The 15,869-nt window shown below is 40.4% G+C and overlaps 1 protein-coding gene across 1 annotated transcript; it reads right to left on the reverse strand.

Moving 5' to 3' along the window:
* Nucleotides 1–78: 78 nt before the first annotated feature.
* Nucleotides 79–4,103, reverse strand: rnf223 (ring finger protein 223). Its single transcript, XM_072586210.1, has 2 exons — nt 3,999–4,103; nt 79–2,332 (listed from the first exon to the last, which is right to left on the reverse strand). The coding sequence occupies exon 2, from the start codon at nt 2,323–2,325 to the stop codon at nt 1,666–1,668; it is 660 nt and encodes a 219-aa protein (XP_072442311.1). The 5' UTR covers nt 2,326–2,332; nt 3,999–4,103; the 3' UTR covers nt 79–1,665.
* Between the last annotated feature and the right edge of the window lie 11,766 nt (nt 4,104–15,869).

Raw genomic sequence — 15,869 nt, forward strand, 5'->3', positions numbered from 1 at the left:
CATTACAACTCTAATGCAGAAGTTACAACCCAAAGACAAAGTGAAAAGTCTAAAAACTTTATTGAAATTGTACTTCACCTTTCATTTGCACAAATTTAGAACAGAATTATAACCTATTAGTTGCAGACAAATAGTTAAAAATGATTCTTCTGTTCACTAGAGACACATTGAATTGTCACTATTAATGTATACAAAAATTGGAATCATGAACTCAGCTCAAAACCTGGCAGAGTACAGAGGTTGCATTTATACAATTTCAAAAATTTAAACAAGTTCACAGTTGCAATGTCCTATTTAAACACAGAAAAGGTATGGCAGTTTTGAGCTTCACTGAAGCAGTTCAAAGAATATAATAACCTCATTGGAGAGATTAGCATTCACCTGTAATAGTAAATATTGCTTCAGTTAAATTCATTATAACCTGGTAAAAGATGTCTCTAATGACAAAGACCACATTACTAGTGTAATGAGAAGCTTTTACTACAAGCCCATGCAATAATACAAACTTCTGATATTTGATACAATTGACCAGTGCCCTAAGAGGACACTGGTTAAATTTATCCAACCATCAAAAGGACTTAATTCAGGTATCAAGAGCAGATTTGCTTTGATTGCCAAGCTAGGCCCCACACACTTCAGATGGTGATGTGCAGAATCATGGAGGAGTCATTACTGCAGCTGGGATAAAAGCACTTGTGTAAAGTAGGGGAGAAAAAACCCAAGGGTTGAACAGATTACTTTCATTTCTAGTGCAAGCAAATAACTATGATTCATAACTGGAATAGATAAAGAGATTTTGCATTCCTAGCACCAGTGAAACTACATATGCTAAAAGTTTCTGGTAGCATTGAATTTTGGGAAATATTTATGAATTGTTGAAGGGCAAGGAAAGTGCATGTGACAAATTGGGACTGCCACAGTACCCTAAAATAGGCATATTGCTAGACTTAACCCAGTGGACTTTTAATCACTTCCAAGGAAAAGAAATGGTCATTGCCAAAAGGAAGCAATGAGTGAACTGTAGTGAAAGTTATTAAGCAAAACAAAGTCGGTTAGTAAAAAAAAAAGTGTCAACTGCCACAAACTAGTCATTGGGTTTGCTGGTTAGTTAGTGACTTGTTAAAAAAGGACTAAGTCTTTCTACTCTTACAGTAGAAAAGTCGCTATTGAGAGGTGTACATGAAAGCCACTTATGACAGGGAAAAAGAAAGAGTGTTTTCTATAACCACAAAATTCAATAAGTGCTCACATTTCTATTCAAGTAAAATGCCAGAATTTAGTTTATACTGAATACTTTGTAGCATGCATTCTGACTAAAGATTGCAGACTTGTTTTATCAGTGCCCCCACGAAAGAGAAAAAAAAGTTACTGTAGACAACTGACTGGCTTTGTTTAAAAATTCCAGTTGATGTTCTCTAACCTTAGTTCCTCATTTGCTTGACTGCCTATGATAATTAAACCTGTTCAGTTTGTTAGCTGCAGTGCATTACATGCACAAATTAGTTGCTAGTTCTGGAACCCTTAATTTACACCAAGTTGGATATTATTTCTTGTAGTGTTTGGCGAATCACTTGACTAGTTGTGAAATCTTCCCAGTTTAACAGACAGCAGAATGTCCAGATGTCATACAACACCAGCTCCACATGTAAAAACTACTTGCCCCTATTATCTTGTAGTATTGACAGGGGCAGATGTTGGAGGAGGATTGCGAGCACAGCTTAGATTTTGTGTGGCAATTGCACATCGGAGTGGCCATAACACAACACCAAGGAAAATTATGAGTACTAGTATAAATAGTACCAGTCTCTTCCAGTCACCAAGGAGACCAAAGCAATTTAGTAGTCTATTGTCTGTTACTGTGGCAGGAGGAGCTGCATTTTCTGGTTTTGTTTCACCAATGTCAATACAGATGCAAAAGTCAGAATTACCAGGCTCTTTTGAGTTCTTGCAGCACAGTTTCTTGCCTTCCACCCATACTGGTTCTTCAAGTTGTAGCTGAGGTGGGAGCTGAGCGAGTAGCTCTTGGCTTGTTTTTAAGGCAGGGGTTCCATTTTCAGGCAACGCTGTCTGGCTCCTGCAAAGCGGGCAGATGATATCAGAGGACTGGTCAGCTGGTGTGCTGGCTGCCAGTCTGGCCAGACACTCCAAGCAAAAGGCATGCTGGCACTGCAGCAACTTGGGAGTCTTGAAGGTGTTGTCATAGGAACTGAAGCAGATTGCACACTCCAGACCTCCAACTGAGCTCCCATCAGAGCTTTCTACACGAGAGCAAGTTTCCTCAGGAAGAGAGTCTTCAGTGTGCCATACATCAGTGGAAGTAGACATTGTGCACCTGATGGAATTAAATTTAAAAATGTTGGGTAGCTGATTAATAATGAGAGCGAGGCAATGAATACATGCAAGGCTTTACTGAGCCACAAGGCTACAGTGGTATGCACCACTGGCATTTCAATTGCATTCCAATAATCTTAAACTGCAGTCAAATTTGGGAGACATTTGTCCCTGACCACAAAGGAAACAAATGCCAAGCAAGTTTCCTGTTCATTTAAACAGGTTCACACCTTATAATACATTTTCTGAAAGGGAGGAACCATTTGTTACTTCACAAACAACTGAACTTAAATGCTAGAACAGTAGTAACAACATTCCAATATAAAGAAATTGTTTCCATTGAATGGCCCTTGTTCCCCCAATAAGATTGGATCCTCAAGGAAGGCTGACCCAAGAGAAGACCATGAAAGATAAAGAATGAGAATAGGCCATTTGGCTGGTCCACTATTTATTTGGATCACAGTGGGTTAAAAAGGAAATACAGACCAACAGGTCTTTGGGGGAACTTTTATCAGCCAGTCTCAAACAAGGTGCAGTCGCAATAAACAGTTTTACAAATTCTTCCTGAAACAGAAGCATACGCTAAGGGGTCACGGGGAATTTCTTGAAGAACTTCCTGAAATATACTTAGACCTTTAAAACCTGTGGGGTTAGAAATCGGCTGCAGACAGTTTTGCAAACTAAAACAATTCAGAAGAGGCGGCGGGGGGGGGTTGGACCGGGAAAGTCAGACCAAAATAGTTAAAATAGCGACTAAAGCCTGCAGTCTTACTAATCCTTTTCTTAACACTAGGAAAGAAGAATTCTATAGAGAAATTCTAAAATAACTGAAGTTAAATAGTTAGTTCAAATAAAACATCCTTAAAGTTGAATTAAATTTAACTCAATTATTAGATCGGTCGATTAAATCCTGGATTCTGCTAGCGTTTAATTCAAGTTATTGAAGTCAGGTGGGCGGGAGGGGAAGATTGAGCTGAAACGAGTTATAAACTAATCTTTGCTTTTTGAAAACCAAATTGTCCAGTTTAGATGTTTTCTAAAGGCACACTTTTCAGCCTAACCAAGGGACGGTTGGTTTTTAGTTAAACTTGGTAGAAAGCAACTCGAGGGTGTCAGTTTCATTTAAAGAAAAACGCGACTTGGGTTATTGGTTACAGAGAAGAGCGGTCTTTACGCCTTTAAAAGGCTATTTGGATTTGAAAAACAGCCACTGGTTCCAAGCGAGGAAGCCAGTCGAATCAGTACACACTGCACCTAGCCTCACTTTTGCCTTGTCCACATTTATCCAAAAGTGGAAATGTGGACAGATGCTGGTCTTTAAAAAAGTGCAAAATCCATAACATTTCTGTACAATACATACTAGAAATAGAGAAACATTCCACACCAAATTTTAAAAAGTAGTTTATACCAGAAAGTTATAAACATTGAAGGGGAAATGTAACATATTACTGATTAAGTGGTATTAAAATTAATCAGTATATTGTTTCCGAAAGATCTTGCTTCATGAACACTTGAAGTTTGTACAAAAAGTTACTTTAAAATTAAATCAATTCAAAACAAAACTACCCCCACTACTTAATGTAGAGTAACTCAAATTAAATTCACTCCACATTTTTTTCCCTCTTTCTAACAGTAACATTGTTTAAACAAGCATAACTTAGTCATACCTTGTTCTGGGTGCTCCTTAGACTACAGAAGTGCTATCCTGAAAGCTGTTCTAATGAGGTTGAATGAAATATTCCCGCCGCTGGTGTGGTTTTTATAGGGGAGTGACTAGCGTGTACTTCCTTGTTTTGAGTTGATCCAACCTGAACAGGTTTTGAGTGCGCAACGTGTGACTGGTTTTCAGTAATTTGTGAGCTGGACTATGATGAGAAATTGTCTTTCCTCCCTCGCCTGGTGTCTGGACTTTTCGGATTCACCTGGTCCCTACAACTCCGGAAAGAACACGGGGATGAATCCGCTTTTTAAAAAACAAGTAGGATTCTATTCCCAAAAAAATAGAGGGGGTCTGGACAGGAGGAAAAGTCATAAAATGGAATCTTTCCCCAAACATTCACAATAATGCGAGTTTTTTTTAAACTGAAGAGGTCATATCAGCGTATTCAAAACATTAGCTTTGTTTTTCTCACCACAGATTTTGTTTGTATTTACATTTGGGTTTCAATAAATTGGCAACATCTAAACATAACTGGATGTCTGGAAATCGAAGTGTGAACACGTACCCGAAAATACAGTAAATGCAAATTTATTGCCGATGCTGAAGATCTGAAACAAACCAGAAATCGCTGGAGAAACTCAGTAGGTCATCGAGTCCGAGCACGGAAACAGACCCTTCGCTCCATCTTATCAATGCATGCCAGATATTCTACATTCAACCCGTCCCGTTTGCCAGCAACATCCTTGGAGAGAAAGCAACGTTTTGGGTCCAGTATGACTCTTTCTAACTCATTCTCACTCTCACTGTAGGCTGGACCTGCTGAATTTCTCCAGCACTTACTGTTTTAATATTTAACTCACTTGTCTGAAGTGTTTAAAAGGATCCTTCGTTTCATCTTCCTGCTTATTATCAGACTGTAGGTTGTTATTTCCTGATAGTTTATGGTTATCTTTTTTAATTAATTGGGCCGAATGTCCTCCTTCACTGTGACTGGTCACAGTCCAACAATGTTGAAATTCTCTTCCCATTCAATCTTCTGCCTGACTCGGAGGGGCATTTAATGCTCATTGCCCTGGGAAAAGAACAAAGACAGAAACTGCTGGAGAAACTCAACAGGAACCAATAGTAGAATATCATAGAATCACTGCTGTGTGGAAACAGGCCATTTGGCCCAACAAGTCCACACTGACCCTCTGGAGTATCCTACCCAGACCCATTCCCCTACCCTATAACTCTACATTTATCCCCTGACTAATGCACTTAACCTACACATCCCTGAACACTATGGGCAATTTAGCATGGCCAATTCACCCTAACCTGCACATGTTTGGATTGTGGGAGGAAACCGGAGCACATGGATGAGACACAAGCGGACACGGGGAGAATGTGCAAACCCCACACAGTCGCCCAAGGCTGGGAGAAATGTCAGTGGACTCGAAACTTTAACTATTCCTGTCTCCACAGATGCTAGCAGACCCGCTGAGCTTCTCCAGCAATTTATGTTTTGGTTTCAGATGTCTGGCATCTGCAATTCTTTGTTTTATTTTAGTGGGGGAAGGTCACTTGGCTGTCTCTTTGAAATTGATGCAGCCCCTTATGGAGATGGGTCTGCCAGAATGGAGCTCAGTTGGGAATCCCAGGGTATTGAACCAGTGATGATGAAAATGTGGGGAAGTATCACCTGCTCAGGGTATTGGGTGACTGAGGATGCTTTGCAAATCTCACAGTCTGTACAACAGCAGTGCAGGGAATGTGCAGCATAAAGAGAGGCCATTCGGCCCAACCCTGTGTTTCCACTCCACTCTACTCCAGAAACTCCTCCCATACTTTCTCATCCAAATCTAACATAATGCCATTCTGTTCCCTTCTCTCATGTGCAAGTCTAGTTTCCCTTAAAATCCATTGATATTTATTCTATACACGATTCCCTATCACCACTCTTTGAAAACATAATTCTCTTGAATTCTCTATTGGATTTCTTGTTGATTATCATAGAGTCATAAAGATGAACAACACAGAAACAGACCCTAAGTTCCAACTTGTCTATGCCGACCAGATATCCTAAACTAACCTAGCCCCATTAGCCCATATTCCTCTAAATCCTTCCTATTCACATTCCTATCCAGATGCCCCTTTTTGTAAATATTTTTATTGAGAAAAAGATTTTGATTTTTTAAAAAATCTTATGAAATTACTACAAAATAGTATAACAATCTTATAACAACAAAACTGCTACTCTACTCCACAAACAATTTTAAATGAAGAAAAAAGAAAGCTGTACATAAACTATAATTCAATAAATAAATGAAACAAAAAATGAACTAAATTAAATTAAGTTGAATCAAATTAAACTAAATTATGTTATACCACAGTGCAATCCCACCAGAGCTCCCCATCACCAGGAGCATCAGTTGGCAAACCCGTATTTATTCAGAATTCCTCCTACCAGGAGTCCTGGCCCACCAGACACAGCACTAATGGCTACACAAAGGCCCTGACCAATATAGCCGACAAGTCTGCATCTATATAGTTCAAAAGAGCCACCACGCCCTATAAGAGTTCAATCTTCTGGTGCACCAAACTAGTAAGGAAGTCCAGGGGGATATAATCTTTTTCTGTATGAAGCCCCTAATCTGAAAATAACAAAAGAAGTCCCTCCTAAATAGTTAATATTTCTGGCTCAACTGCTTGAAAGACATCAAGACTGTCCCTTCAAGTAAATCTCCCAGACAGGAAACTCCTCTAGATTCCCAAAGCCTCAAGCTAGAATCCATCGATCCCGGCCGGAATCCTGGCATTCCAACTATGGGAGTAACATACGCATCCCTGAGAGCCCTGGGGGATTCTCTGACACCCTGCTCATCAGAGTGTTCTTCCTCGCACAAAGTCAAAAATTATTAAGCAGTTTCTTCCCATGCACGTCCAAAGAGGGGAGATTCTGCAAACCCAAGAGGAGGGAGACCGGATCCGCCTTGACCTCGGTTCCCAAGATCTCTTCCAAGACACTCGCTATAGCGCTCCAATACCTATGAAGCATGTGGCATGACCACAAGCAATGTGTAAGAGAACCAATATCAGTTGTACATTTGGAGCACATTGGAGATGCTCCTGTCTTAAATTTTGTAAGCCGGTCTGGTGCCAAGTAAGCCCCGTGGAGTAAATTCAGTTGCATAGCCTGCATCCTCTTGCAGATTGAAAGCTTCCTTACATTCTCCCAAATATCCTCCCACACCTCTGACAAAATCTTCACCCCCAATTCCTGAGTCATTCAACGTCCTTTGAGACATTACCTCCTAGTAAATGATAGAGGGTGCTGACTGAGAGAGTATCCATGGACCAAAGTATTCCTTTCCACATCAGACTTATGGGGACTAACCATTAATGTAGTCTTTTTCTGTATAAAGTCCCTAATCTGAAAATAACAAAAGAGGTCCCTCCGAAATAGTTCATATTTCAATAGCTCAACTGCTCAAACACATCAAGACCACCCCCTCAAATAAATCTCCCAGACAGGAAATTCTTCTAGATTCCCAAAGCCTAAAGCTAGAATCCATCGATCCTGGCCAGAATCCTGGCATTCCTACTGTGGGAGTAAAAGGGCAAGTTTTTTGTGATTTGCTCTCACTTTGTCACATCATTCTCCATGCTTTAACCGTATTAAGGATAATCGGATTTCTTCAGTGGTCCATAACAGTCCTCATTTTGTCCATAAGCACCAAACTAATGAGGGGGCATTTCACCTGGGAGGCCTCAATGACCAGCCAAATTGACCTCAGGTCCCTGGCAAACCCAATCAGCCACATAGGATAATAGGGAATTTAATTGATATTTCTTAAAGTCTGGAAAGCTCACACCTCCCATCCTCTGCAGGAGCACAATTTTGCAAGCTTAATAAGAGGCCGCCTATGATGCCAGATAAAAGAACCGAGCCAGCTGTTTAGCCTCCATAGCACTTGCCTAGGCAATATCAAAGGGAGCATTCCCATAGGATATAATAAACGAGGAAGAAGATTCATTTTGACCAGAGTTATTCTACCCAAGCAGGATATCGGAAGATCCTCCCAGCACTGAAGGTCCTGTCTTATCCTCTCTAGCAACTGCACAAAATTAGCCTTGTATAATTGATTGAAGGCTGGTGTGATAAAAATGCCTAAGTACAAGAAACCTCCCTGTGACCATCTGAAAGGGAATCGGATCCCACTCCCAGCCAGAAGCCTTTTAAATATTCTAATTATACCAGCCTCCACCACTTCCTCTGGCAGCTCATTCCACACACACACACACATACACACACCACCCTCTGTGTGAAAATGTTGCCCCTTATAATAATGACCTCCAGTTATACTCTACCCCACAAGAGGATTCACTATTTCAAAGCCCTTCATAATGTTAAGAACCTGTATTAAGTCTGCGCTCAGTTTTTGTTTTTCTTAGAGTAAGTGGGACCCAGAAAGTGGTGAGCCTGTGGAATTCTCTGCCACAGAAAGCAGCTGAGGCCAAAACAGTGAATGTTCTCAAGAAAGAGATTGACATAATTCTTGGGGATTAAGGTGTGGGGTTAAAAGTGGCAATAGCATTTTGGGTTGGATGATCAGCCATGATCATATTGAATGGTGGAGCAGGCTCGAAGGGCTGAATGGCCTATACAGCTTTCTATGTTTCTATGATTCTGGGATTCTGGTGGCAGAGGGTGTTCTGCCTTGGGTGGTGTTAAGTCTGAGTGTCATACCTGCACCATTCAAACCAAATACATCAGTAAGTTTCCATCACATTACTAACTTGTTGGCAGAGAGGGATAGAGAGGTGAGCTATCTGTTTTAGATTAGACAGCATCTGCCCTATTGTTATGAATGAAATGGAATGCATCTACACCCATGAGCTGAGCATCAACACCCTGAGCTGAAATGTCACCTTTTTTTAATGAAACCTTAAGTTATCTTGAGAATATGAGTTAAAAGAAGTTCTGAGATTTACATATTAATAAACCAAAACTGGCGACACATTCTAAAATATGAAAGACTTAACAACAATCTCGGTTTGTTCAATATTTCATTTCAGTTGCACGACACTGTGATCTTTCACTATAAATTCTGTGTCTTATGGTCCTGCTTCACAACCACCCGATGAAGAAGCAATGCTCTGAAAGCTAGTGCCTCCAAATAAACCTGTTGGGCTATAACTTGGTGTTGTGTGATTTTTAACTTTGTCAATACCCATGTGACCCATGTGACCCTTCTGGGCTAAACTGAAATCAAGTCATTTTATGTTTTGTTTTTACTGTCTCCGCTCCTTTTGCACAGAGGCTGTGTATTGGGCAAGTGACCTGCCTTTGGAAATAAGTTGCAAGAGAACTAATTCAAATGATAAATGGTTGTCAAAATACCTGGGTGTTTTTTTTCCCTCAATAAGTCATTCCCTCTCAGCTTATTCCTTCACTAACACATGTATTGAAATGAAACTGCTATAATTCTTCGATTCTATTGTTTACACTGAAATAATCTTTCAGCTGACAACTATAAAACCTGTTCTTGCAGTTCTCAGGTTTTCTGTTTAATAATGTTGTTTTATAAAAAAAATGAGCAAGTGCGAACGAGTGGAAATATTGCATTTTGCTGTATAACTTTTAAGTTACCACCTGCTCACTGTAGCTCATCAACATTGACATTAAGCCCTCAGTTGGAAGCTCCACTCTTGCTAATTGTATGACCAGTGATCGAGTATTTAGCTAATCAGTGTTATATGGACAGAGTAAGATGGTGTGCCAGCATGTTTAATATGTGGCCAATTAAAATAGAAGTGGAGATTTGAGAAGAAACCTATTGCGATAATTGCTCTGTCAGCATTCACGTGCATTTATATAGCTCCTTTTAATGTAGGAAAATCCCCAAAGAACATCCCAGGAGCATTCATTAAGCAAAATTTGACACTGAGCTACAAAAGGCAACATTACAACAGGCCTTCAAGCACTTGTTTAAGGACATCCTTTGTATTGAGTGCTTTTAAAAAGGAGAAGTAATTTGGCAGAGAGATTTAGGGAGTGCTAAATTTCACTTTAGCACTGGGTGGTTTCAGCTGAAAAATTATTGCTCTAACAAAACAAAAATAATAAACGTCAAAGCGAGTTCAAGGTGGGTGTAGTCACCTCAGTTATAAAGCACTCAGTTTTCACTGATAATTTAAGATCCAAGATATTTAAAACAATCACTACACTACTTTAATATCCCAAAGAATAAATATAGAATGAGGATGTGAGAATCATCTTCACTCAGCTTTCCTAACATCATTGAGAGCCTGTCCCAAATCAACTCATCAAATAATTTCCAATCTCTTAAAGTTTCCATTTCCACTGCTGTCCCCAAAGTCAAGTTCATGCTGATCTCTGCAAAGAAGTTATTTTTAAGATCAATTGTTAATGTGCTTACACTTCTTTGAGCCTGTGTTGAATTGTTTGATGTTTGATACCTTAGTTGATTTTGATGGAACACAAATTTCCAACTGTATTGTTGCTATTTATTGGTGTCATTAACATGTAGTAATGGGGCAACTCTCTTTGTCTTTTTTTGAAACATCTTGATGGAGGTTTGTTAGGAAATTCATATACACTTCTATTCTTGAACATTTCAAATAAAGCTGAGAGGACATGAAAATGTGATATTTTTGGATGTTGTCTCTTTCGAGTGTCTTTCAATTTCACTTTGTCCAAATCTCTAATTTGGTTCAAAGAAGGCAAGAGGTATTAGAATAATGAACTGCCGTTGCTATATATCAGAAACAAAAACAGAAGTTGCTGGAGGAAATCAGTAGGTCTGTAGAAGGGTCACTCCACAGATGCTGCCAGACCTGTTGTGTTTCTCCACTAATTTTTGTTTTCGTGCACAAAATATGGAGAATGGAACAATTTCTACTTGTGGGAGGTAGTTGTAGCATCCGAGACCACCAGGTCAGGCACAACATGGGCTAGATGCTCATTCCAATGTCCTTCAACACATAAACAACACAAAGTTCACCTTAGACCTACGTTATTGAAGGGATTATATTTCAACAAAATACTTGGGCTTGTAAAGTTCTCTAAGGTTGTGAAAAAGTACTGCAAATCTGAAAATCTGTTCTCTTCTTTTAAATATTCCAGGTTTACCTTTCCTATACCAAGTTAAAAGTAACACAACATCAGGTTATAGTCCAACAGGTTTATTTGGAAGCACTAGCTTTCGGAGCACTGTTCCTTCATCAGGTAGTTGTTGATACCTGATGAAGTGATCTGATGAAGGAGCGGCGCTCCGAAAGCTAGTGCTTCCAAATAAACCTGTTGGACTATAACCTGTTGTTGTGTTATTTTTAACTTTATCCACACCAGTCTAACACCGGCACCTCGACATCATTTCTTATACCATTCAATGAAACCATACAGCACAGAGAAAAGCCAGTCAACCTATTGAGTGGTGGTGCTTCTTTGAAAAGATTTTCCAAATAATCTACTGCCTTGTTTGTTTGCAACTGCCCTGCAAATTAATTATTTTCAACACACATCAAATTTCCTTTTAAAAGTTATGATTGAGATTACTTCCACCTCCCTTTTAGGCAGTCCATATCGGATCAGAAATAATTGCACAATCACCTTTTATATTTCTATAAGGCCCCTCAATTCACACCTGTTAATATTGAAGAGACTCCATATTTCATACTTTTCTCAATGCTCAGATGTTGGATGATCAGCTTTTGAATTGCCTCCAAGGATTTACTGTTCCATACTTTGGAGTGAGGTGTTCTCCGATTAATGTTTTCTCAATTATTCAGTATCCCAGTTTTCCATTTGGAATAAAGAAATAATGGAACATGTGGTGTAAACCATTCCCCCTGCATCCTTCCAATTTGAGAACAACAAAACTCGGATAATCTGAAATGCAGTTGCACAAGGCTTTGGTCAGGCTAAAGAGATCTTGTGACATTTCGAAACTCTCACCAGCGCTGTACTTCAACCTCTCCTTGCTGGAAGATAATATGGTGCTGCAAACAGTGAGGCCATTCTAGTGGTGAATACTCAATCTTACTGGAATTGCAAATAGCTGAGGTTATCAGTGACTTAATCTACACCTGTTGGGTTAGTGAAGGTTTCACAATACAGATGGATCTAACACAGCAAGCAAAATCCCAGCTATTTAATGATGTAATTAAAATGTAATAATGGAACTTCTGTCTCCATATAATGTTTTTTCAGAAAAAGTCATGATGAAAGTTTTTCTTTTCCAGAAAAGTCATTAACATTTTAATTCTTAAACCATCTAAAATAAAATAAAATCATAAACGAAAAATGTAATATCTTCTGAGTGCTCCATTTATGTCTTTCTCTTTGTCCAACTGTGATTTTTTAAAAAGCTGACTTTGCTTTGAACAAAGCGAGAGATATTAGTGCTAGAGAGTGGAACAATTTCTATCCCTGGGAGCCAGTAGAAGGTATTGCCAAATTAGGTACAGCTTGGGCTCAATGCTGATGCTTCCTTCACCACAACAATATGCTTCACTTCAAATGTCACTCAGTCCTACCCTGTTCTTCATACCAGCCATTTGTGTGGCCTCACAAAGTGAAATTGCTGTGGTCACTCTATTTAACATTGTTTGTTGTTTCAAATTAAGTTGAGCAGAGACTTCTCTCATGTCATTAGCATAATTATAGAATCATAGGCATATTTGAGTTATACAGCATGGAAGCAGACCCTTCGGTGCAACTTGCCCATGCCGACCAGATATCCTAAATTAATCTAGTCCCAGCATTTGGCAGCATTTGGCCCATATCCCTCTAAACCCTTCCTATTCATATACCAATCCAGAGGCCTTTTGAATGTTGTAATTGTACCAGCCTCCACCACTTCCTCTGGCAGCTCATTCCATACATGCACCACCCTCTGCGTGAAACACTTGCCCCTTAGGTCCCTTTTAAATCTTTCCCCTGTCACCTTAAACCTATGCCCTCTAGTTCTGGACCCCTCCACCCCAGGGAAAAGGCCTTGTCTATTTATCCTATTCATGCCCTTCATGATTTTATAAACCTCTATAAGGTCACCCCTCAGCCTCCAAAACTCCAGCGAAAAAAGTCAGCCTCTCCCTGTAGCTCAAACCCTCCAACCCTAGTAACATGCTTGTAAATATTTTCTGAGTCTTTAACAACTTCCTTCCGATAGGAGGGAGACCATAATTGAATGCAGTATTCCAAAAGTGGCCTCACCAATGTCCTGTATAGCTGCTAAATGTCATTCCAACTCCTATACTCTATGCACAGACCTGTAAAGGCAAGCATACCAAACATCGCCTTCCCTACTCTCTCTACCTGTGACTCTGCTTTCTCATAACCTCTTTTGACTGATACACAACAGATGTAAGAACATAATGAAGAATCCAATTTATTCCGTGCCCAGTACCTCACATCCTGAGCTTGATGAAGAGAAAATTAATGCCAGTCAGATTAAACCAAGGAGGAAGGTAGATGGGCTGATATTCTTTGACGATCAAATGGAAAAGTACGAGCAACAATTGAAGGAAGATTTTGAGTATAATACTTTGTAATTCATTCATGGGATGTGGACCTTGCTATCTGGGTCGGCATTGGTTTATCATCCCCAGTTGTCCTGGAACAGGTGGTCGTGAGGTGACTTCTTGAACCACTGCAGTCCCTAAAGTCTAGCAATATCTGCAGTGCTGTTAGGAAGGGATTTTGTTGCAGTGATTGTGAAGGTACGCTGATATATTTTGAAGTCAGGGTGGTGAGTGGCTTGAAGGTGGTGGTGTTTCCATGTGTTTGCTGACCTTGTCCTTTGATATGGTAGACATTGTAGGTTTGGGAGGTGCTGTCGGAGAAGCCTTGGTGCATTACTGCAGTGAATCTTGCAGAAGGTTCTCACTGCTGCCACTATATATGACTGGTGGAGGGAATGAGTGTTGAAGATGGTAGATGGGATGCCAATCAGGCAAGCTGCTTTCTCTAAGATGGTGTTGCATGTCTTGGGCATTAGTCAGGCAAATGAGTATTCTATCATACTTCTGACCTTGTCTTGTTGTGAAACTTGAAAGGGTTCAGAAAAGATTTACAAGAATGTTGCCAGGGTTGGAGGATTTGAGCTGTTGGGAGAGGCTGAACAGGCTGGGGCTGTTTTCCCTGGAGCGTCGGAGGCTAAGGGTTGACCTTATATAGGTGTACAAAATTATGAGGGGCATGGATAGGATAAATAGACAAAGTGTTTTCCCTGGGGTCGGGGAGTCCAGGACTAGAGGGCATAGGTTTAGGGTGAGAGGGGAAAGAGATAAAAGAGACCAAAGGGGCAACATCTTCATGCAGAGGGTGATACGTGTATGGAATGAGCTGCCAGAGGAAGTGGTGGAAGCTGGTACAATTGCAACATTTAAGAGGCATTTGGATGGGTATATGAACAGGAAGGGTTTGGAGGGATATGGGCTGGGTGCTGGCAGGTGGGACGAGATTGGGTTGGGATATCTGTTCGGCATGGACGGGTTGGACCAAAGGGTCTGTTTCCATGCTGTACATCTCTATGACTCTATGACTCTAATTAAAATAACTTTCATGTTCTGGGAGCATCTCCATGAAGTTCTGGATTGAAGCCTGTTTTCGTTGAATCTATTTTACACAACTGGTTCCAGCTGGACTCTGCCAGTGATCATGACTCACATTTCTCTCCATCTGATCACCTGCCTGCCACATCTTCTTTTACGCATGAATCAATCCTTACCGTATATGTATCAATGATCTGGGCTTTAAATCCTCCACATTCTTCTCAAGCGTTGGACAGTGAGTGGGCACTGCTCTTAACTGACTGTATCAGGATTTCTGACTAACAGCAGCCCCTTTGAGTTGTCTGAGGCTGACAGCACTTTGACTTTGAGACATGGTATTTGGTTGATGCACCTGCATGTGTTTATCAGGTAGGGTCCTGGCTATAGGGGTGAGACTGACATAGCACTGTGCCTTACAGCAACATGTCCACCCCTTTGACAGATGACTGCCAAGAAGTATTTGAAAACTGCCTGGCTTTGTATCTCTGCTAAACAGTACCCTGAGCCTTTAAGTTCCAGCCAAGAAAGCAAAGTGCAAAATGGCAAGGCAAGGTAAGGATGCTGTCAGCTTCCAGGTAGGTGGAAAATGAGTGAGCGAAGCCCTGACATGCAACCTTGACCAATTTGTGAGCTGGCTGGCTGTCTAATTATGCAGTGCCTTTGTAGCAGCTTTGTAATGAAAGGTGCTGGTGTGCTCCAAAGTGCAAAGTTACACGACATCAGGTTATAGTCCAACAGATTTATTTGAAATCACAAGTTTTTGGTGTGCTGCTTCTTCATCAGGACTTCACCTGACAAAGCAGCAGTGCTCTGAAAGCTTGTAATTTCAAATAAACCATTTGGACAACAGCCTGGTGTCATGTGACTTCTGACTACATAGCATTCTGAGTATCCCTCCTTTTATTTGTACCACCATTGGCAGCTACACTTCCATTGCAAAGATTCAAAGCTCTGCAATTTACTCTACAAACCTGTGCACCTTAATTCCTCTTTCCTTCTTTTAAGATGATCCTTGAAGTCCCAAACCTTACAAAGATATTGGTCAGCTGCCCTAATATCTTATTTTTTTGACCAGTGTTAAATTTTGATGGTGCAATTTCTTGTGAAATGCATAAGGATGTTTTAATGTTAGAGGATTTCAAATAAACCAGTTGGACTTTAACCTGGTGTTGTGTGACGTCTGACCTTGTCCATCCCCAGTCCAACACTGACATCTCCACTCCAAGGTGCAGCATTGAAGTACAGAAACATACAGTAAGTAGATTGGAGATATGCCATGGTAATGTGGTGAGTCTAGCACATATCAATTGTAGGGTGT

Source organism: Chiloscyllium punctatum, chromosome 16, assembly GCF_047496795.1.
Source record: "Chiloscyllium punctatum isolate Juve2018m chromosome 16, sChiPun1.3, whole genome shotgun sequence".
Lineage (NCBI taxonomy): Eukaryota > Metazoa > Chordata > Chondrichthyes > Orectolobiformes > Hemiscylliidae > Chiloscyllium > Chiloscyllium punctatum.

What these genes read in the sequence shown, in the direction of transcription:
- rnf223 (XM_072586210.1), bottom strand. Translation starts at nt 2,325, where the DNA reads ATGTCTACTTCCACTGATGTATGGCACACTGAAGACTCTCTTCCTGAG.